General features: G+C 35.6%; 6 protein-coding genes and 1 long non-coding RNA gene across 7 annotated transcripts; 4 read left to right on the top strand and 3 right to left on the bottom strand.

Annotated features, from left to right (window-relative positions):
• The first annotated feature begins 223 nt into the window (after positions 1–223).
• LOC110229912 (MATH domain-containing protein At5g43560-like) lies at positions 224–829 on the top strand. The gene is made up of 3 exons (XM_021031072.1): positions 224–372; positions 452–603; positions 673–829. Exons 1-3 carry the CDS (start codon positions 356–358, stop codon positions 825–827), a joined length of 324 nt encoding a protein of 107 aa, XP_020886731.1. The 5' UTR covers positions 224–355; the 3' UTR covers positions 828–829.
• Positions 830–5745: 4916 nt separating this feature from the next.
• On the bottom strand, positions 5746–6989 carry LOC9321581. The gene is made up of 3 exons (XR_002333226.1): positions 6263–6989; positions 6001–6168; positions 5746–5924 (listed from the first exon to the last, which is right to left on the bottom strand). It is a non-coding gene; the product is annotated as an uncharacterized LOC9321581 (long non-coding RNA).
• Positions 6990–9086: 2097 nt separating this feature from the next.
• Positions 9087–10568, top strand: LOC9319441 (proteasome subunit beta type-2-A). Its single transcript, XM_002885468.2, has 3 exons — positions 9087–9376; positions 9457–9580; positions 10091–10568. Exons 1-3 carry the CDS (start codon positions 9219–9221, stop codon positions 10421–10423), a joined length of 615 nt encoding a protein of 204 aa, XP_002885514.1. The 5' UTR covers positions 9087–9218; the 3' UTR covers positions 10424–10568.
• Positions 10548–11617, bottom strand: LOC9321580 (non-specific lipid-transfer protein-like protein At2g13820). The gene is made up of 3 exons (XM_021031066.1): positions 11187–11617; positions 11061–11087; positions 10548–10969 (listed from the first exon to the last, which is right to left on the bottom strand). Exons 1-3 carry the CDS (start codon positions 11512–11514, stop codon positions 10713–10715), a joined length of 612 nt encoding a protein of 203 aa, XP_020886725.1. The 5' UTR covers positions 11515–11617; the 3' UTR covers positions 10548–10712.
• Positions 11618–12526: 909 nt separating this feature from the next.
• On the top strand, positions 12527–13716 carry LOC9319440 (non-specific lipid-transfer protein-like protein At2g13820). Its single transcript, XM_002885467.2, has 3 exons — positions 12527–13125; positions 13208–13267; positions 13358–13716. Exons 1-3 carry the CDS (start codon positions 12804–12806, stop codon positions 13486–13488), a joined length of 513 nt encoding a protein of 170 aa, XP_002885513.1. The 5' UTR covers positions 12527–12803; the 3' UTR covers positions 13489–13716.
• Positions 13717–14512: 796 nt separating this feature from the next.
• On the bottom strand, positions 14513–16272 carry LOC9321579 (protein CDC73 homolog). Its single transcript, XM_002883326.2, has 3 exons — positions 15111–16272; positions 14915–14997; positions 14513–14809 (listed from the first exon to the last, which is right to left on the bottom strand). The coding sequence occupies exons 1-3, from the start codon at positions 16177–16179 to the stop codon at positions 14717–14719; spliced, it is 1245 nt and encodes a 414-aa protein (XP_002883372.1). The 5' UTR covers positions 16180–16272; the 3' UTR covers positions 14513–14716.
• A 1516-nt stretch (positions 16273–17788) lies between these two features.
• LOC9321578 (uncharacterized N-acetyltransferase YoaA) lies at positions 17789–18751 on the top strand. Its single transcript, XM_002885466.2, has one exon. It carries the CDS (start codon positions 17971–17973, stop codon positions 18490–18492), a length of 522 nt encoding a protein of 173 aa, XP_002885512.1. The 5' UTR covers positions 17789–17970; the 3' UTR covers positions 18493–18751.
• Positions 18752–22020: the final 3269 nt, after the last annotated feature.

Genomic DNA, 22020 nt, shown 5'->3' with positions numbered 1-22020 from the left:
GAGGTGAAATCACCAGATTTTGGAGAAGAAAAGCTCTGATACCATGATAGAATTCATGAACAAAGAAACTTGTGAAATGATTTTCTATCTTTCTCAATCAGAAAATGTTGTTACAATTGGTCTTATATACAATTACACTAAACCAAAGTAAACCAAAGCTAAAACACAAAACAGATAAACCGGATCTAATTACATGGTTATCTGATCAATTCTAAGAGGTGTTGATGTGGTGGTTCCACATACCAATTGGGAAGTTGTCTCGTTTGATCAGAAACCATTGTATCCCAAATTCTCTTGGACGGTCAACAAATTCTCTAAGTTGAAAGTGAATACCTACGAATCAAAGAAGTTTTTAATGGGAGGAAAGAATTGGTGAGTAATCAATAGTTTTATATTAACATAATGATCTGAAATAACATCACTATGTTTTAACAATTTATAATGTTTTTAGGGTGATAATGTTGTATCCCAAGGGCAAAACAAATTGCAAATTCTTATCCCTCTATCTGAAAGCTGATGATAAAACAATAAAGGAAGAAGTTTATGCGCAAGTGGATATGCGAATTGTCGACCCATTTGGATGCAATCACGTTACTAGGACAAGTAAGTCATAACATTTTGTTTAGATATTGTGATGTATATTCATGAGAGATTAAATTCTGTTTACTGCAGGTAAATGTTGGTATCAGAATTCTTCCACTTATAGTTGGGGTTGGCCTGAATTTGTGTCTTTAGCTAAACTCCGGGAGGCTTATTTGAACAAAGAAGGCTCTTTGAAAGTAGAAGTCGAATTTAAAGTTGTTTCTGCCACCAAATACTTTTCCTGAAGATATCTCTTAGAATTGATCAGATAACCATGTAATTAGATCCGGTTTATCTGTTTTGTGTTTTAGCTTTGGTTTACTTTGGTTTAGTGTAATTGTATATAAGACCAATTGTAACAACATTTTCTGATTGAGAAAGATAGAAAATCATTTCACAAGTTTCTTTGTTCATGAATTCTATCATGGTATCAGAGCTTTTCTTCTCCAAAATCTGGTGATTTCACCTCTTTTTATCTTCAGATTCTTCAATTTTTCACCGGAAAATCTCTTTTATCACGTCCGATTGCTATTCCGCAGCTTCGATTTGGTAGAAAATGGTGAAGAAAGGAGGAAAACTGAGAAACAGAAGTGTAACACCGGAGGATGAAGGATCTGCGGTCAAATCTGTTCGTGATTCAGGGATCGATGAAGATCCAAAGCTTGCGAGCATGAAACAACCTTTTTCTCTCAAACCGGAATCGTATGAAGTTCATGGATCTGTATCGAAGGCTTCTGATCCTTTCGAAAATCCGATGTTTCTTCACTCTTCCGATCATCCAGGTTTATCGATTGTAGCTCATGTTCTTGATGGTAGTAACTACAATAGTTGGTCAATAGCGATGAGAATCAGCCTAGATGCGAAAAACAAGCTAGGTTTTATTGATGGATCTCTGCTAAGACCACCTGTTAGTGATTCAAAATTCCGTCTATGGAGCAGATGCAACAGTATGGTGAAGTCGTGGATTCTTAATGTCGTGAATAAGGAAATCTATGACAGTATTCTATACTATGAAGATGCTGTTGAGATGTGGATTGATTTGTTTACTCGTTTTAAGGTGAATAATCTACCAAGGAAGTACCAATTGGAACAAGCTGTGATGACTCTTAAGCAGGGACAACTGGATCTCTCCACTTATTTTACGAAGAAGAAGACGTTGTGGGAACAATTGTCTAACACCAAATCTCGTACTGTGAAGAAGTGTGACTGTGATCAAGTAAAAGAACTGCTGGAGGAAGCAGAAACAAGTAAGGTTATACAATTTCTGATGGGTTTGAATGATGATTTTAATAACATTAGGGGTCAAATTCTCAACATGAAGCCTAGACCAAGTCTGAATGAGATCTATAACATGCTAGATCAAGATGAGAGTCAGAGGTTGGTAGGTTTTGTTTCAAAACCAGTCCCTAGTCCTGCAGCGTTTCAGACTCAAGGTGTAATCAGTGATCAGACTCCAATTCTACTAGCTCAGGGAAACTTCAAGAAACCTAAGTGTTCACACTGCAATCGTATTGGACATACTGTGGACAAATGTTACAAGGTTCATGGGTATCCTCCAGGTCATCCTAGGGCAAAGCAGAACTCTTATGTTGGAACAGCAAATCTAGCTAGCGTCGATCAGTTGAATATCACTGCACCTAGTTCTGAGCCAGACCACATGTCTAAGGATCACATCCAACAAATGATCTCATACTTAAGTACCCAGCTTCAGTCCCCTAGTATCACTTCATGCCCTGACAAAGCTATAGCCTCGACTTCAAATTCTGTACCTACTATCTCACAGATAACAGGTACTTTCCTTTCTCTCTATGATTACACCTATTATGACATGTTGACTTCTTCTGTACCTCATGAAACTGAGTTGTCTTTTAGAGCTTGGGTAGTAGATTCAGGGGCTAGTCATCATGTTACTCATCAAAGAGAAATCTATCTAGAATACAAAACCTTAGATAGAACATATGTTAGACTTCCCAATGGTCAAACAGTCAAAATAGAGGGTACTGGATACATTCAACTTACTGATGCTTTAGCTCTCCACAATGTTTTGTATATTCCTGAGTTCAAATTTAATTTATTGAGTGTTAGTGTAATTACTAAAACATTGCAATCTAAAGTGAGTTTTACATCTGATGAATGTATGATTCAGGCTCTTACCAAGGAATTGATGCTTGGAAAAGGTAGTCAAGTCGGCAATTTATATGTTCTGAATCTGGATAAAACTCTTGTCGACATGTCTTCTTTTCCAGGTACTACTGTTTGTTCTAGTCTTAAGATTGATGCTGACATGTGGCACAAAAGATTAGGTCACCCTTCTTTTGCTAAGATAGATACTCTTTCTGATGTTTTGTTGTTACCAAAGCAAAAGATTAATAATAAAATCACACATTGTCACATTTGCCATTTATCTAAACAGAAGCATTTACCTTTTAAATCTTTGAATCATATGCGTGAAAAAGCCTTTGAATTGGTTCATATAGATACTTGGGGTCCTTTTTCTGTTCCTACTGTAGATGGTTATAGGTATTTCTTGACAATTGTTGATGATTTTAGTCGTGCTACTTGGTTATATATGCTTAAACAAAAGTCTGATGTGTTAACTGTTTTTCCGGGTTTTCTTAAAATGGTTGAAACTCAGTATAATGCTAAAGTTTGTTCAGTTAGGTCTGATAATGCTCATGAATTGAAGTTTAATGCATTGTTTTTAAAAGAAGGTATTAAATCTTATCACTCATGCCCTGAAACTCCTGAACAAAATTCTGTGGTAGAGAGAAAACATCAGCACCTGTTGAATGTAGCTAGGGCTCTTATGTTTCAGTCTGGGGTTCCATTAGAGTATTGGGGTGAATGTGTTTTGACAGCAGTGTTTCTTATTAATAGGTTACCATCCCCTGTCATTGATAATAAAACTCCTTATGAAAGACTCACAAATGAAACACCAGATTACTCATCCCTTAAGGCTTTTGGTTGCTTATGTTACTGTTCTACTTCACCTAAATCTAGAACTAAGTTTGATCCTAGAGCTAAGGCTTGCATTTTTATAGGATATCCTATGGGTTATAAAGGTTACAAGCTATTAGATATAGAGACATACTCAGTTTCTATTTCTAGACATGTTATATTCTATGAGGATATTTTTCCTTTTGCATCATCTACTATCCCAGATGATACAAAGCATTTCTTTCCTCATATTTCTCTTCCTGCACCAAACACTGATGGACATATGCCTCTAGTGCAACCATCTTATGATGCTCCTCAACATTCTGATGAGTCATCCTCCTTGATTTCTGTTCCTTCTGAACTTAAATCTACTAGGCAGAGAAAACTGCCTTCCCATTTGCAGGACTTTCATTGCTATAATAATACTCCTACTATTACTAAGACTCCCACTAAAACATCTCCTTATCCTTTAGCAAATTATATTTCTTATTCATACTTATCTGAGCCTTTTAATGCTTTTATTAATATTATCACCACTACAAAATTACCACAAAAATATTCAGAGGCTCGGCTTGACAAACAATGGAATGATGCTATGGGAAAGGAAATTGGTGCTTTTGTGAGAACAGGTACTTGGAGTATATGTGATCTACCTGCTGGGAAAGTTGCAGTGGGTTGCAAATGGTTATTTACCATAAAATTTTTAGCTGATGGAAGCATTGAAAGGTATAAAGCACGTCTGGTGGCTAAAGGGTATACTCAGCAAGAGGGTATAGATTTTATAGATACATTCTCACCTGTTGCCAAGATGGCGACTGTGAAATTACTTCTATCCCTCGCACCTAAGATGCAATGGTTTTTAAACCAATTAGATATTTCTAATGCTTTCTTAAATGGTGACCTTGCTGAGGAAATATACATGAAATTACCACCAGGATATGCAGAGATTCAAGGTGAAGAAGTCTCTCCTAATGCCGTGTGTAGACTGCACAAGTCTATTTATGGGCTAAAGCAAGCTTCCAGGCAATGGTTTATTAAATTTTCTACTACATTGGTTGGTTTGGGGTTTGAGAAATGTCATGGTGATCACACCTTGTTTGTGAAGTTCAGTAATGGCAATTATTTGGTGGTCTTAGTATATGTGGATGATATTCTCATTGCCAGTACTACTGAGGCTGCAGCATCTGAGCTTACACAACAACTGCGTGGTTATTTTCAACTCAGAGACTTAGGAGAACCAAAATTTTTTCTTGGTATTGAGATCGCCAGGACTGCAGAGGGAATTTCTTTATGTCAGAGGAAATATGTACTTGACTTGTTGGCATCTTCTGGATTTTCAGATTGCAAACCCTCTTCCATTCCTATGGAGCCAAATCAGAAATTCTCTGAAGCTGAAGGTGATACTATTGAAAATATCAAGCAGTATCGCAGATTGATTGGTAAATTGCAGTATCTTACCATCACTAGACCTGATATCACTTTCACTGTCTCAAAGTTGGCTCAGTATTCAAGTGCTCCTAAGCTGATTCACTTGCAGGCCATTCATAAAGTTTTGAGGTATTTGAAAGGTACTATTGGTCAAGGAATATTTTATGGTACAGATGCAGATTTTACACTTCGAGGATTTTCAGATTCTGATTGGGGTACATGTCGTGATTCCAGAAGATCAGTTACTGGTTTTGCAGTGTTCCTTGGTAATTCTTTAGTCTCCTGGAGATCCAAGAAGCAAGATATTGTTTCCATGAGCTCTGCTGAAGCAGAATACAGAGCCATGTCGGTTATTACTAAAGAATTGATATGGTTAAGTGCTCTTCTAAAGGCTTTGAAGGTTCCTTTTACTCTCCCTGCTTACTTGTATTGTGACAACACTGCAGCTCTTCACATTGCTAACAATTCAGTGTTTCATGAACGTACGAAACACATTGAATTTGATTGCCACAAAGTCAGGGAATGCATTGAATTAGGGATCCTCAAGACCATGTATGTTCGCACAGACAATCAACTTGCAGATGTCCTGACCAAAGCTCTTTATCCAGCTCCTTTTCGGGAAAACATGTCCAAGATGGGAGTTCTTAATATATATGCACCTCCATCTTGAGGGGGGCTCTTAGAATTGATCAGATAACCATGTAATTAGATCCGGTTTATCTGTTTTGTGTTTTAGCTTTGGTTTACTTTGGTTTAGTGTAATTGTATATAAGACCAATTGTAACAACATTTTCTGATTGAGAAAGATAGAAAATCATTTCACAAGTTTCTTTGTTCATGAATTCTATCAACACCAAACTCGCATTGATCTCCATCGAAGACATATCCGTTTTCCGGATCATTGAATGTATCAAGCGGAATCACTTGCGAAAATCCCCATACCGGTCTTAATGCATTGAACTGGTTCCCTTCAACATCTGCATATATATATATTCCATCAATGACTACACACATATACATGTAATATATAGAGAGAATGGGCTATGGTATAACCTTGAATAGTAAAGAAATTATTTTCTTTCTTGTTGTAAACGAAAAAGGTGAGATATATATGCCAAAACCGTGGATGCGACGAGGCTTTTGCTATCTAATTCAACATACATTGAAAGAAATCCACTTCCCTTGTCTTTTTTGTTACCCTTTGGATATATAACCAATCTCCTGATTTTTACAACAAAAATGAATAAATGAGTTATATGTTTTTATAATGATTTTAGCATGAACAAATTAATAACTACGGGACGTTGATCATTACCAGTTGTATTTGCCGGAAGAGAAATAACGGGATTTGTATTGAGCTGAGAGAGGCTTTGGATCTTCATGGAATAAGTAGATGGCAGACGATCTTCAAACTTGCTCCTTCTTGTAGAATTTGCTTCTACGCATGATTTATCTTCTTTCCACATTCTGTTTCACCCTTGAGAGAGACTCAAACAAGATTATAACAAGAAGGCAAAGATATGATCAATCGTTTTCAAATATATGTATTTAAAGAGCGTATAAGAGAGAATATATCCAAATATGAAAAGAAGGCGAATTTATAGTCTTTTGTTCGTTTGTTTTTTTTTGTTTCCTAGTGGGATTAGGTTTTGGTTTGACGACGGATTAATTATTAATTATTTCTTGACGTTGATAATAGACGAAGTTAATCCTTATCCTACTGCCGTAAACAAATTTTATCTTTGCATTACTTTAATTTAAATGAGGGAGAATTTCTTTTTACAGTTCATATGTAAATTGGTACTTTTTTTTTGTTTGCTAAGAACATAAATATTTCATAGAAATGTAAAAATTTAGGTTTACAATCATGGATTATATAGATTATAATCCTAAAGAATGGTCCTATGGCACACAAAAAAAAATGGGCATGGAAGCATAGTTCTTAAACATGATCTCAGTCCGTCCACTCGACATATATACAAAGCGAATGGAGTTGAACAAAGTGATAATTAATGATATTGGTGCGCTTCTCATGTGGTAAGATAGAGACAAAGGGTGTGTGCACAAGCAATAGAAGCCTTTTAATGTAAACTAGGTAAGAATCCGTGCTATGCACATGTCAATTTTATGTTATATACCTTTATATTAAAAAAACTTACAAATTAAATTTCAAATATTTTAGTGACTTATATTATCAAAAAGTTGCATTTACGTCATTCTAAGTTGAAACTTAAGATTTAAGGTTGCAATTTAAATTTTTATAATATATGAAATAATTTGTTGGGTGTTGAAATGTATAAACTATATATTTATATTGTTTAATTCTATAATAGAAAAACATATTTCATGTAATCATATATATGAAAGTTGGCCAACTCTCTTCATATGAATGTCACATCATCACACAAGAAAATGACATGTGTCATTCAACATTATTTAAATTAAAAATAAGCAAAATTAATTGAGAAAAACTCAAAAGTCTCCTATATGTTAAATTCTCCATTAATCCCTTTCTTAAATGATTTTTTCAAAATAAAAAGAAAATTATTAAATTATTTTAATAAATCAATTACTACTTTCATTTTACTTTTATTATTTTTCTAATTTTTTAATTTAATGGTAAATGGTCATCACTCTATAATGACTAAATAATTATTTGTGTTGTAGTTTAGTTGTTTGCAAACCTAATATCTTATTAGTTTAGTAATTTTACTTTTAATATTTTCTTATTATTACGTTATGGTCATATCTTATCATATGACATTATCTCTTTTCATTTTTGTGTCTTATAGTAAGTTTCGAACATGACATACAAATTTTTTCAAGTAATGAGATTTTGAGACGTTAGACATACCACGAAATTCAAGACATCTATTTCTCTTGTATGGCTATAAGCAATAGCATAAAATCTAAAAGTGTTGCTTAAATAATTCTTTAGTTTTTTCTTTCATTTTCTTATTTTCATAGAAAACTCTTGAGATCAAAATATCTTATATTCTTGTTGTGTGTATTCATGATAGTGAACAAATATTAGAATCTTATATATAAAAATAATCAGATTATACATGAAAATGTATAAATTGATATTTAGAATCAAAAACGAATCTAACAATAAAAATTGTAAATACATAAGATGAGTCTAATTTTATTACCTATACAATAACAAACAAAAAATAAATATAAATTAGTGAAAAAAATAATTAACATATTTTTATCTTAACAATTTTCAAAACAAACTCACGCGTAGCGTGGGAGTTCATCTAGTAGAAATAAAAGTGTTTTGTAGAAGCTTTTTTTTTCTTACATCTTTGGATCGACAAGACCCGATGCATATACATAGTCAATTCCTACTACGCGGGGTAACGCGACTTAGTGGATTCGAACTCCGGTGGGGAAGGCGGAGTCAAATAGACTTAACCACTTGACTAAAGACACATCCCCAGAAGCTTTCTTATTTAAAAATTTAAGATATTTAGTTTTGGTAAGCATAATCAAAACTAGCAAAACAAAACTTAACATGCAGAGAAGGTGGTCCTTCAATAATTGATGTCTATTATCAAAGTTCAATTATATGCACATTTTCATCTAATAAATCGTTGCTTGTGAAAGGTGCCCTTAGGTAAACATGTCGACATCTACATTAATTTGATGTCTATTATCAAAGCTATAGTATATCCAATTAGGGTTTAAGGATTTTGTAATTACCAGTTGTATTTGCCGGAAGAGATAGTAAGGGATTTGTATGCGGATTTAGGGAAGAGTTTCTTGAGTTGAGAGAGGCTTTGTATCTTCATGGAATACGAACAAGGAGAGCGATATACTAACGTGTCGTTTGTCATTGTAGAATCTTTTACTACGCTTGAATCTTCTGCTGCTTCTAGAAAGAAGATTAGAGACAGAGACCTAATCACGAATATATAAAGGGAGGCAAAAGAGTCTCTCTTTGTTTGTTTCCTCGTGTGAATGTGTTTACGCTAGAGCCTAATTTTTCCTCGTTATTCAGTAGTAGACACGAAACCTGACCTTACTAAGGCGATGGGCCTTATATATTATAATCAAAGGCCCATTTAGTTCGAAGCTCGTATTTTAACTTGATATGACTAAAGTACCCATGACGATCATGTGAATTTACCAAACCATCCTTTTTCTTCTTCTTCTCCGTAAGAGTTAGAACAAGGCTTGTTCTCCAAGACGCTTTTTAATCTCTCTCACAACGCCGGAGAAAAGCAAATCGGAATCGGAGTATAAGACGAACAGATCTGTATACGAAGATGGAGTGTGTATTCGGTCTTGTTGGAAATGGATTCGCCATCGTCGCTGCTGATACATCGGCGGTTCACAGTATCCTTCTCCACAAAAACAACGAAGACAAGATCATGGTTCTTGACTCTCACAAGCTTGTTGCTGCTAGTGGCGAGCCTGGTGACCGGTAATTTCTGTATCTGTATCTCTGTAATTTAGCGGTGGAGGTAGTAATTTTGACTGTCTTCGGATTTTGGGATTGATTAGGGTTCAATTTACGGAGTACGTTCAGAAGAATGTGTCGTTGTACAAATTCCGTAACGGAATCCCTTTGACTACCGCCGCTGCTGCGAATTTCACTCGCGGAGAGCTCGCTACTGCGTTGAGGAAGGTAAAGCTCTTCTTCGATTACAGTTCTATGTGAATTGTATTGAAGCTTCCCTCTGGGATTGTAGTGTGACTGTCCCAAACTTGAAGGAACTTACTATATTGTTCTGTGCTTGAATGTCGTATATAGCATCGTCTATAGCCAAATGATCACTACAAGAGTTGCAGAAGTTTCCTTATATTGATTGTTATTGTCTAGAATATTGATCCATCTTTTCTTGGTGGAAAAGATGAAGCTCGCGTTGCAACTGATAGTTTCTTATGTCCATGGATTGTTTCGACTCTGTGTTAGACTTTGAAAGGCTAGAATGACTTGATTTATGTAAAATGTGAGGGTAATTTATTATCATTTTCGGTTTGATATCCAAGAATTATAATAGTCTTGAGGATTATACACAATAAACTCATATGGCCTTTGCTCTGGATTTCCTTGTTTCTGTTTTGTTTATGATTGGCTACTTATCAATGATGTCGAAAAATGTGAGATATCTCTGTGTGTTTTCTTTTTGATCAGAATCCGTATTCGGTGAATATCCTTATGGCTGGCTATGACAATGAGTCTGGTGCATCCCTTTACTACATTGACTACATTGCAACTCTTCACAAAGTCGACAAGGGAGCTTTCGGTTACGGGTCCTATTTCTCCCTCTCCACGATGGACAGGCATTACCGCAGCGACATGTCTGTAGAAGAAGCCATTGAACTGGTTGACAAATGCATACTTGAGATCCGGTCAAGATTGGTCGTTGCACCGCCAAACTTTGTGATCAAGATTGTTGACAAAGATGGAGCTCGTGATTACGCTTGGCGTCAGTCCGTAAAGGATGTCACAACTGCTGCTGTCTGAGTTGGTTTGTGTTTGGTTTCAAATGTTGTGTGTCTGTGACATTTGCTTTTGATTTTAAGTTGGGAGTTAGTGTTTTGACACTTTTAATCTTTGAGCATCAATAGTGTTTGCGATTCCATAAAAATGATATGTATTACTTCAACAATACAAAATAAATCTCACTCGAAACAAAGAACAATATACACAAGCTTATTCCACAAAGCAATGACCAAATAAATGGTTTCTTTATATAATCAACAATGCATAAATCAAATCACATGAGGAATACAAAGAAACAAAGAAATCATCATTAGTAGAATTTGAGAGCTACGAGGGCGATGCTGAATAAGAAAAGAGATGGTGAGAGTGCGTAAGCAGATGAAGGAGTCTCAGAAGGTCGACTGGTGCTGCCTCCGTCGTCTGATGTTGGAGCTCCACCATCGGCAGATGGTGTGAAAGGTCGGGTTGTATCAGACTGTGGTGTCTGAGCTGACGCAGTTGGCTCTGGGACTATAGGATTCGTCGCTGGACCTGGAGACATCGACGGTCCAAATGTACCAGCAGGTCCTGTTCCCAAAACAGAAAAATTCTTATCAATTTATCTTCCAAGCAACTAGATATGTAATTAATTGAGATAATAATGTGATTGATTGTTTACCAGGAGCAGCAGCTGGAGCAATATTGGCTGTAAAAAGATGGAAGGTCAAACATAAATTAGATGATTGATTCAAGCAGTCATATATAAAATGTAATGATTAGAGGGGAATGATTTGATTCTATTTGCCTTGGCATTGAAGAGGGACTCTAGGCATGTTACAAGCACGAGGAAGAGAGACGGCGGTTGTGCGGTTAATCGGAATATTGAAAGGCACAGTTCCAGTGACAATTAGACAGAGACATCCCATCCCTCCGGTGGTCAAAGACCTCAGCGAATTGCAACAATCAGACGACGGCGAAGTTCCGTTGCTGCTACTGTTGGTTATGAAGTTCATACAAGGACTTACAGTGGTCATCATAGACGGAGTACATTGGCTAAGTGGTTGTTGTTGACTGCGAATCGGAAAAGCAAGCACTGCTATCATCGCCACCACCACGACTAGAATCTTCGACATTGTTGGATAGATTAAGGTTTGTTTGTTTGTTGTTCTTTTGATGTTTAATGTTTTGTGTTTGAAGTGTGATGAGAAGAAAGCAATTGTGGGATTCGGTTTTATAGATTGGAGAAAAGTGGAGGGAAGAAAAGGAAGTGTGTATAGGTCAACTACTAATAACTAACTCATGTTCGTTTTTGTTAATTGGAGTCGTTGGTGGAAGTGAATTGGCCAATGGGATGCGTACATGTGTATGGGAGGATTGTGGTAGATACATGTCTTGTATTGTATTAGATGAACCACTCTTTCACGGTTGTTCTGTTTTGGTAACTAAACAAGAGATCAAAGAGATTCCATTTACTTTTAAGTCCATTACTTTCATGTTGAGTTGAGACAAAATATTCAGCTTACAAGACAAAAGACATACATGTGCTCTCAATGATGGAGATGATAAAAAATGATAGAGTTAGTAGCTTAATATGATCTGAACATGTATCCATTTACAATTAAATGAAAGATAAAACTGTTTATTGCAAAATATTTACTTTATTCATTGCTATTACTTTATTTGACGTCCACCAAAAGTCATTGATATCGTGATGTCAAGGAAAAAAAAAAGTCATTGATTTAGTTTGTAATATTTTTTGCCATTTACCATTGACTCAAAATCATTCATGGCTACTGATTTTCTTAGTTTCATTTCATTTGTCTTATTCGGATATTTAGTATTTTCTTTCTTTATGGTCGATAATTCAACTTTCATATAGGTTTAAAACACGGCAACCATATGACTAAAATAACTCACCATTGAATCAAACAAAAATCAACATAATTTTGGTCTAGAACGTCAAAAGACTTGTAAAAGATGATGTCCTAACTGAGAATTTTCGACACCTGTTATTACTTATTAGTCAAGTCAATACAAAAAAAAAAAAAAAAAAAAAAGAATACAAAACAAATCTGTGTTATTGTAATAGTAATTAGCAAAACTCCATAAACCTTAATCAAAGGAAGTAGTTCAACAACTAAAGCCTAGACCGTCACAAAGACCACCGACCCCAAAATTACAAACGGATCAGTTCTGTTCACAACACAACACTCATTTTGTCCGAATCTGAACAGATCAAACCAAAAACTGTTAGAAAAGTAGGAAAGAGTTGGTCACCCAAATTAAGCCACCTTTACTTCCTCAATTCCTTATTTATACCCTAAAAGACTCCACAATATCCCAATCAAACAAACAAACATAACAAAAACCAACAAAACAAACTCAAAAGGATTCTTCTTCAAACACAAAATCTCAAGGAAACATGAAAATGGGAATGAGTTTAGTGTTTCTTACAGTTTTTATGGCAGTGATGTCTTCTACAAGGGTCTCTGCCCAGTCCAGCTGTACAAATGTGTTGATTAGCTTGGCGCCGTGTCTCAACTACATAACCGGAAACTCTACCTCTCCTACTCAGCAATGCTGTCGTCAGTTGGGTAGCGTAGTCCAGTCTTCTCCTGCCTGTTTGTGTCAAGTCCTCAACGGTGGAGGCTCTCAGCTTGGGATCAATGTTAACCAAACACAAGCTCTTGGTCTGCCAACGGCTTGTAATGTTCAGACTCCTCCTGTCAGTCGCTGTAATACCGGTAAGAATTTCAAAACATCAGTTTATGAAGATTGTTCCAATCCTAGTTCTTGCGAATCTTACGCAGTATTATGTTTTTGCAGCTGGTGGTGGTGGTGGTGGTTCTTCTTCTGACTCTCCTGCAGAATCACCAAACTCTTCAGGTAAATGACTTAAAAACAGATATAAAAGAAGAAACACCAATCTCAATATAGTCTTTCTGTTATCTAATGCATCCATATCGATTATGTTAGGACCAGGAAGTGGATCGAAAACCATACCAGCAGGGGAAGGAGACGGACCATCGTCTGATGGAAGCTCTATCAAGTTCTCATTTCCCTTTCTTGCCTTCCTTTCCGCAGCTTCCTACATCGCAATCTTCTGAGTTACTGTTTTCCCATCTACGTTTCTCCTGAAACCGATCAAGCTTTTGTGCCACTCAGATTGCATTCTTTATTTGTCCCTATTTATTCACATTTCGTTGTGATTTTGTGTGATGTATTTTATGCTCTGTGAATCCCTTACTCTCCCGGTGATATTGCTTTGTTGTACCAACGGAGAGCATTTTGGATCTCTTTACCTTTTACAATAAATATTACTTTCCAGAACACAATTTGAAGAACAGAACATTAGCTCTCTCAACAAATTTCAGTTTAGATGGCAGCAATCTAACTATTTTGGGTTCAACTTCGCATGATATAAAACATCCTATAGAATATGACAGACTTTAGGTGGCAAGCAACGTTAACTATGAAACATGAAGTTGTGAGATAAACTATTTAAGTTGGATATGAGAAGAACCAAACTTCAACCGCAGTATGCAATGGGAAGAAACCAACAGAATACAGTCAATATCCACACCTGAACCGCGCACATATATACTATTCACATACAAAAAATAAGAAGCGTGATAAGTTAAAATCAAATACTGCATATAATAAAAAGTACAAGCGAAAATTTGAGATCTATAAGACTTCCTCTCTCGTTATGAACACGAGAAAAAACAAGTGAATGATGCAGTACTTTTGTTTCCATACCTCAAACTTTAGTTGACAAGAGCCATGGTTTGATCATTGGAGTTAGACAGTCTTCACTGCACAAGCTAAATGGGAAGTTAGAAACTTCCTCACCATAGTTAGAGCTAAAGATAAGAACAGCTAGTCTTCCTGAAACATCATCTAAAGAACTTCAACCTGTAACAACAACATGAAAACAAGAAGAAGATGACTATGAGGGCTTCTGTTCTTCACATATTACCCCCATTCACAGTTCTTTGTAAACGTTTGCCACATTTACTAACAAGAAAGTTTCAGTCTCTAAATCCTGTGAATGCAATGCAGGCAAGCATTAAATAAGGCATTGAATGTTTGTAATCGAATGGAGAAGATGCAAATCTTAGCAATAAGATATAATACATCATAATATATTGATCTTAATTCACCTTCCAAAAGACCAAGAGACGTGAAGCAAAGCTAATGAACAGTTTCAATTTATCATTAATTGAAAACCATCACATTGCATAACAACTTTGTTGTCACTATGTTATATAATGTTACAGAAGAAAAAATGATGAAAGATGATACAGAAAAGGATATTCTACAACAATTTAAATACTAAGAATGCGACCGAGATCGCACAAACTCCTCGAGTTTTTCCCAGACTTCTAATGCAGCAGCCCGGTCTTGATGCCGCTTATTCTTGCTAATCTGATTAGTTCAGAAAACACAAAAGAAGTTCCTTAGATTCAGTAAATCATATCTCGATGATAACTCTACACTAACAATAGACAAAAAGTGTGTTAAAGTTCGCACCGAGATGATCTTTACATTCCATTGCTTCACTGTCTTGGCTGATTCGATACTGTCATCTTCAAACCGCAAGAAGAACCCAATGACTGCAAACAATAGAAAAAACGATATCATCAGCACCAAATAGAAACCGAAACCACACAAGACAAAAGATTTTAACTTTTCAGTGTCTAACGCTCCTAGAATCATATTTCCTTACTCTTATTGAATATCTCAACGTGATCCTTAAAAGGCCAATCCTTAAACTGCCAATCCTTCCCCAATACAAAAACCGCAACAACACGATCCCAATCATCAGGCTTCAAAGCAGAAGGCTTATCCCTAACTTCATAAGCAGTCACAACTCTCTCCCTATCTCTACTAAACTTCTTCTGAACCGTAATACAATCCGGCTTTAACCCCTTCATCTCCTTCGCCTTAACATCATTCGGTATATAAACACCATCTTCAAGAAACTCTTTAACATTATATATAGTAATCAACGTCTGAGACGCACTCGGCACAAGAATTATCGGCACGCCTTCTCCAATCTTCCCAGCTCTAAAATGAAGCTTAGATTTAGGATTAGCATCATAACCATTATCATCACCACCACCACTAAACCCTACAATACCTCTCTCTTCAGCTCCCATTAACCTACTCTTAGCAACTAATCCATCTTTCCTCTGATGTGACTCAATCCTCTGTCTCTCTTCTTCTCTTTTAGTCGAATTCACCAACACACTATAAAAATCTCTGTTCTTACACTGAAGAATCGCGTCACGGCTCTTCAACGGCCGTTCATTGGATCGAATCAGCATAATGTAATCAACATCTTCGCCGGATTTACCGAAATCTTCAACCTCCATATCCTCAATCGCGTTTTCACGCGACACAAACGCTGAATTATCTTGATCTGGTCGATACTCTTCGTTCTGCTTCTGACTCTGTGCGTTTTGCTGCTGAAGCAAAAGGTAATCAATCGAATCTGAAGAAGCGACTCTTCCGGTGAGGTAATCGAGTAGAGGTTTCCGATCTGGTAAAGTAACCGCCGGGACGGAGTTTTTGACGGTTGATTGCATATACTCTCCGTGTTTCAGATGTTGATTCTTCACATAGTGTACTAATGCTTCGAGTGTGTAGAGACTTCCACTTTTTGATCGGTACGCCGTCTCCGTCGCGCATGGGAACGAATATTCCGATCCGAATCTGTAGTTGACTCCAACTCGCTCTATTTTATCAACGTCTCCTCGGATTGTGAAATCTTTCAGCACTGATAAAGGATCCATAGCTTCAGAGGTAGAGATTGATCTTCGATTTCGATTTTAGGGTTTATGCTACGGAAGCTCACAGAGAGACTCTTGAGTCTTGAAGAAGAGAGTGAATAAAACCACAATGGGTAAATTAGTAATTTTATAAGTCCCGAAAGAAATGAAAAAGGCCCAAACAATTAATGGGCTTTCCAAGCCTAATAGAATAACCTCCTCCATGTATTTATTTACATTGGTTGCGTGTTCTATAAATAACAAAATTTTGCATCTATATTTTTTCTTCAACAAAGGATTTCGAAACCGTAGGAGATTCTACCAACTCTGCCGTATCTCTCAAGTTTTAAGAAGTCTTGAATGAATATGATGAAGAAGGCAACGACGGAGGAAATTATGGCTGTAACATATGTCTTTTAGGCAGGCCCGACTTCTTGCACAAAAAAAAAAAAGGCAGGCCCGACTCAAAACTAATTTGGTCTTTGTGCCAAAGTAAAAAATAAATCCAATTTTTTGTTCAATACTTAAGAAATTTGAAAATTTTAAGGCTCTTTTTACATAATTCTAAAGAAATTAGGACCTTAAATGTTTAAAAAAATTAATGAAAATTGGTGGTACCTTATGCTTTGGCACTGTTGGCACACCCATATAGTCGGCTCTGCTTTAGGGACATCAAACGGTTTCCAGTTTCCCTTGGTTTTGATGTTCGTAGGGTTCGTCCGTGCATTAAACAGTTTCCCTTGTGTTTTGGTTCGTTATTTAGCTTCCGCTCTCTATCAAGATTTGTGATAATCCACCCCCAGCTAATATTTTGGGCATATGCGATCTGATAGCCTTCTCTCGACCTAAGAGTGGATACAACCTTTTCCGGCTGTTTTCATATTATTCTCCTCAACGAGACCTCATCCTCTAGGAAAGCTTAATTTTTATTCTGAAAGCAATCCATGTTTCTCGTTTTTAATCACAATTCCAACATGTATACATATTGTTTACATATTAAAGAGCAAAAAGTTTGATAAGCTAGAATCAAATAATAAAATGTACAAAAGAGAATTTGAGATTGACCCAAAAAAGAGATTTGGAAGCTGATACTGATACTTTTATTTCTTCATGAACAAGAGGAGAAACATGGAATAATGCAGTACTTTTGTTTTCACACATCTAGCAGCCACTTGCTGTTAAACAATTGGTAAAACCAATATACGGGTTTACCCGAAGTATCCAAATATTAAAATTTTTGTATCCGACTCTTTGCAAAGTATTGAAAAATACTCAAAAATCTATAAAACCCAAGTATTTTTTAACCGAATCTAGCCAAAAGTAACTAAAACACCCAAAAATTCTTAACATCCAAATAATTTAGGCACTTAAATTTTTACAAGTATAAATATTACTAATATATTATAACTATGTACTTATATTTCGGGTATGTTCAGGTACTTGTTTGGGTTAGGGTTCGGGTCGGTTTCGGGTTTGGATTTTCGGGTTGTGAAGTTTAGAACCCGTTCGGATATTTTAAAACTTCGGATTCGGATCGGATTTTCGGGTCGGGTTCGGTTCGGTTCTTCGGGTTCGGGTAATATGCCCAGGCCTACATGGAATAATGCAGTACTTTTGTTTCCACACATCTAGCAGCCACTTGCTGTTAAACAATTGGTAAAACCAATATAACAGGCCCATTAATGTGATTTGGGCCTTTCAAGCCTAATATAATCATCTCTTTCTTTTTCTAAAAAAAACAGAATAATCTCTTTCATGTATTTTATAATTTACATTTATTGCGTTTCCTAAAAATAACAAAATTTTGCAAAACCAATGGATTCACCTATAATCTTTCTCCGGCCGTTCAATGTCTCAGATGCCGAAGACGTCCTCAAATGGGCCGGTGACGATGACGTGACACGTTACCTCCGTTGGGACTCCGTTCAAACCATAGAAGAAGCCAAACAACACATCTTAAACAAGGCTATACCACACCAATGGCGCCGTTCCATCTCTCTCGTCCAACACGGTCGTTCGTTAGGTTACGTCTCCGTCAAGCCAGATTCAGGTGATGGTCGGTGCCGAGCCGACCTTGCATACGCTATAGCTAAAGAGTTTTGGGGGCGAGGGATAGCCACGGCGGCGGTGAGGATGGCGGTGGAACAAGCTTTCGAGGATTTTCCGGAGTTGGTGAGGCTACAAGCGGTGGTGGAGGTGGAGAACAAAGCGTCTCAAAGGGAGTTGGAGAAAGCTGGATTTCGAAAAGAGGGTTTGCTTGAGAAGTATGGTTTTAGCAAAGGAGTGATAAAAGACATGTTTCTCTATAGTTTTGTTAAAGATGATTGTTTTGTGTAATAATTAACGGTAGAAATAATGGAGGAAGTAAGTAAATAATATCCGGTTTTTACCGAAATCTGAAATGATACAATAGCAAATGTTAGGTTTAGAGAGATAAAGATGTTTACGGCAACAAATGATGGTGCCTTTTGTCTACATGTTTTTGTGATGTCATGATTTAAGTTTAAGTCGTGTCGTGTGTCTACGGTGACTCTTTATCTTTCTTTCTCTGATGTTTGTCTTGTTCGTGATGAAAAGAAACTCTACATTAATAATATTAAGGTCATTAACTTGGATAAAGATATTAAAGAAAAAATGTATATGAATGTGAAATATTAAATGGCAAAAATATCCATTCTTTTACAAGCTACGGTAATTAGTTTATGTGTTGGTTTAAGATACTCCCGTTATTTAAAAAACAAAAAAAGTCTTCTTTGTTGCATGGATTTCAGAAGTTGAAATTGAACGGTCAGAGTTTTGAAAAATCAGAACTTGTAAACCATGCACTAAAAATGCGAATATTTGTGTTATAGGAAAAGATAATAATAGTGGCATTGCGCCAGTAATTACAGAGCAGAAAATATTCGGCATTATACAAGTCGGATGAATTATATACTATAATATGTTGAACATCAAAGTCGTTCCATATCTTTAATTATTTAGGAAGAAATACGAAAAAAGAATGTGAAAGTCTTTGAGAAATGTCAAGGAGCACGCATGCGTCCTGAACAGAAGTCATGCATAGTGTCGTCAAAATCAAATTGATATATGTTTTACAATTCTTGTCCAATCAACCTTTAATGTGTCAACTTATTCAACCACTTCTATACTTATGTATTATAAAACTTTGATCTTACATATGACATCCTTAAACTGCGTAATTATTGACTCGAGATTTTGTACTAAGTTATCGACTGGTGATAGTTTTCCGAGAGATTAATATTTGTATTCTTAGTTTGCATAAGTCATTATTTATAGATTGGTTGTCAAGAGACACGCACAAACACATCAAATTAAAACTTTAACTGTGTAACAAACGCACTTGTTTTTTTTTTCCTTAATTCCAACAATTTCAATAAATTATAACCAAGTAACTCAACAAACACCTCTTAATTACCGAGTAACTCCAAAACCTTAATAGCAAATTGTATTCATCGTGTGGTCACGCCTCTTCCATAACCATTATTACCTCTCTTATTTTTTTTAAATTCACTCATTATTTTTTTACTTTCAGTGTAAAAGATAGATGATGCGACAGGAAGCAGTGAATGCTGATGTGAGCTTATATGGTCCCTACTTACTACACGTGGAGCCAACTCTTAGTAACTCAGAGGGTTATATTGCGGGACCTTTCTCTGACAGCAACAGAGAGAGATTAGATTCTGATCTCACGGACGGTCACGATGATATGATGGATTGTGTTCACGAGCCATGACACGACTCATGATGCTTCATCAGTTCGCCACTGTGAGTGACTTCACACTATTATAGTCAAATTGATGATTATCAAGTTTGCAAAAGAACACTGCTTAAACCTATTCTTGATTTCTTGTCCCCCAACTGTGATTGGTGATCGAATAGTTTATTAATTTTTGATCCATTAAGTTTGTATCATGGAAAACAGTCACAACACACATATATGCAAGTAACAGTTATCAAATCCATAAAGATAATAGGAACTTTTAGCCAAATGCGGAAATGTTTATATTTAAAAATTATAAAATTTAGTCATGGTTTAAAAAAAATTCGATGGAATACTGGAACCCCTGGTCAAAATAAGATCGCAACTTTAATTAGTAACAAAATTTGTGGTACCTGGAGGGGTTCAGAATTGCTTTTTTAGTTACTAATCAAATAGACAAATAAAATGTATAATAAAACGGCCGGAAGAAATAAACGACTAAAATTAATAGATAGATAAAATGGATGTTTGAAACATATATCTAAAAGATGAACTGAAAATATATGTTTTATAAACACCAGTTTATCAGATTATGTTAATCGTTTTCTCTTTTTTTTTTTTTTATAATTGTTTTAAACTATTTTTAGTTATATCTAACCGCATTATCCATAACCGTTAAAATATATTGTACTCATCTAATTGATTGGGCATGCATGTTTACAACGGTATTTTGACATCGAAAAAATTAATGATCTCTAGCGATTATATTTTTATTTTTTTGAAATGAACAGTATGTACAAATGGTTTTAGGGCATAAAAATATAATTTCTATCATATGATCTTCGAACTATTATTAAATAAAAATCAGCAACACTAACAAACAAAGTAATGACGTACTAATTATATACTAGCAATTAGCCATAGATTATACGAATTTATTATACTACTAGTTCTGGTTTAAAGTAACGTTAAACATTTTTCGTGTTATACATTAGCAAGTGTGTGTAATGTCCACCCAAAGAGACTAGCCAGCTACGAAAGCAAAAGAGATATTCAGTTAAGATTGTGAAATATATTCGTACGTATGAATGATCGTATCTCATTCCATTTCGATTCTGAGCGACCAAGTCCACCCACCCACACTCAGCTCCCATGCTAACAATATAGTCATCATCACCACAATGCGTACCTTACATCATTACACAAGAAAAATATATCAAATAATGATCATAGCTTTTTTTTTTCTTTTTTTTTAAAGAGAACCAAAAGTTCTCGTAATCATCATCTCGATTTGTCTCCCGCTGAAGAAACCTAGTTCGTGTTTATTTGAGTTACTTTACCCCCTCTTTCTCGTTACAGTTTGGTTTTTATTTTGCTAATAAAACTTTGTAGATCTAGTACTTACTCTTCTTTTTATATCAAAGAAAATTACTTAAATATATGCGGTTTTTAGTCAAATCATCAAGGCTTAAAACTGATAACAATGCACATTAGTAAAATTGATAAATCATGTAAAATTAAGTGGGGAAAAAAAATGATTGCATGATTTATGTTTAACCGTCCGATTATAGTCATCAAACTTGAGAAAACGTGGAAATTAAAGATTGAACATAAATCACCATTACGCATGATTATTGATTGGTGAGTGGTAAATTTTATGGGTAAGTTGTAACCAATCATATTTTAAGTTTGTTTCGCTTAATCAAGATTCCATTCTTTCCATCACATTCCATTATGCTGTTTTGGAAAATAAAATGCATAAAGTGGGTTTCTCTAATTAGTCTTTATTAGGTTTCGCCAACACAAATCTCGTTTGAAAAGGGGTTTAACAGAAAATTCTGACCGATACCAGTATACTTAGATAGTCATGATAAGAAGATATGATAAATCCATCTCAAAAGCCTTGAACTCGATCTAAATTCTTTTTTTTTTTTTGCCTCATTTCTGTTTCATTTTCATTTTATATATTGAAAGTTCGGGGAATATATGTGACATGATTTACTAGCAAAGGATCTCGTTTATATCTCATTCCTAAGTTTAGATGAAAATAATCAATAGAATAATATATTTTATTTATACATTTCCGTTTTCAAAAAAAACGTCGTCTTGAATATCTTTCTTATTCCCACCTTTTAAATATGTAA

This window comes from Arabidopsis lyrata (assembly GCF_000004255.2).
Source record: "Arabidopsis lyrata subsp. lyrata unplaced genomic scaffold ARALYscaffold_3, whole genome shotgun sequence".
Taxonomy (NCBI): Eukaryota; Viridiplantae; Streptophyta; class Magnoliopsida; order Brassicales; family Brassicaceae; genus Arabidopsis; species Arabidopsis lyrata.
Note: the sequence above shows the minus strand (reverse complement) of the source record. Positions and strands in the feature narration are given on the sequence as shown.

What these genes read in the sequence shown, in the direction of transcription:
- LOC110229912 (XM_021031072.1), top strand. An exon ending in CAATCACGTTACTAGGACAA is followed by an intron (nt 604 to 672) that starts GTAAGTCATAAC and finishes TGTTTACTGCAG; the next exon opens with GTAAATGTTGGTATCAGAAT.
- LOC9321578 (XM_002885466.2), top strand. Translation starts at nt 17,971, where the DNA reads ATGGATTCACCTATAATCTTTCTCCGGCCGTTCAATGTCTCAGATGCC.
- LOC9319440 (XM_002885467.2), top strand. Translation starts at nt 12,804, where the DNA reads ATGAAAATGGGAATGAGTTTAGTGTTTCTTACAGTTTTTATGGCAGTG. An exon ending in TGTCAGTCGCTGTAATACCG is followed by an intron (nt 13,126 to 13,207) that starts GTAAGAATTTCA and finishes ATGTTTTTGCAG; the next exon opens with CTGGTGGTGGTGGTGGTGGT. An exon ending in AGAATCACCAAACTCTTCAG is followed by an intron (nt 13,268 to 13,357) that starts GTAAATGACTTA and finishes CGATTATGTTAG; the next exon opens with GACCAGGAAGTGGATCGAAA.
- LOC9319441 (XM_002885468.2), top strand. Translation starts at nt 9,219, where the DNA reads ATGGAGTGTGTATTCGGTCTTGTTGGAAATGGATTCGCCATCGTCGCT. An exon ending in AGTGGCGAGCCTGGTGACCG is followed by an intron (nt 9,377 to 9,456) that starts GTAATTTCTGTA and finishes GGGATTGATTAG; the next exon opens with GGTTCAATTTACGGAGTACG. An exon ending in TCGCTACTGCGTTGAGGAAG is followed by an intron (nt 9,581 to 10,090) that starts GTAAAGCTCTTC and finishes CTTTTTGATCAG; the next exon opens with AATCCGTATTCGGTGAATAT.
- LOC9321579 (XM_002883326.2), bottom strand. Translation starts at nt 16,179, where the DNA reads ATGGATCCTTTATCAGTGCTGAAAGATTTCACAATCCGAGGAGACGTT. An exon ending in CGTTGAGATATTCAATAAGA is followed by an intron (nt 14,998 to 15,110) that starts GTAAGGAAATAT and finishes TATTGTTTGCAG; the next exon opens with TCATTGGGTTCTTCTTGCGG. An exon ending in GGAATGTAAAGATCATCTCG is followed by an intron (nt 14,810 to 14,914) that starts GTGCGAACTTTA and finishes TGAACTAATCAG; the next exon opens with ATTAGCAAGAATAAGCGGCA.
- LOC9321580 (XM_021031066.1), bottom strand. Translation starts at nt 11,514, where the DNA reads ATGTCGAAGATTCTAGTCGTGGTGGTGGCGATGATAGCAGTGCTTGCT. An exon ending in AGTCCCTCTTCAATGCCAAG is followed by an intron (nt 11,088 to 11,186) that starts GCAAATAGAATC and finishes ATCTTTTTACAG; the next exon opens with CCAATATTGCTCCAGCTGCT. An exon ending in TGCTCCAGCTGCTGCTCCTG is followed by an intron (nt 10,970 to 11,060) that starts GTAAACAATCAA and finishes TTTTGGGAACAG; the next exon opens with GACCTGCTGGTACATTTGGA.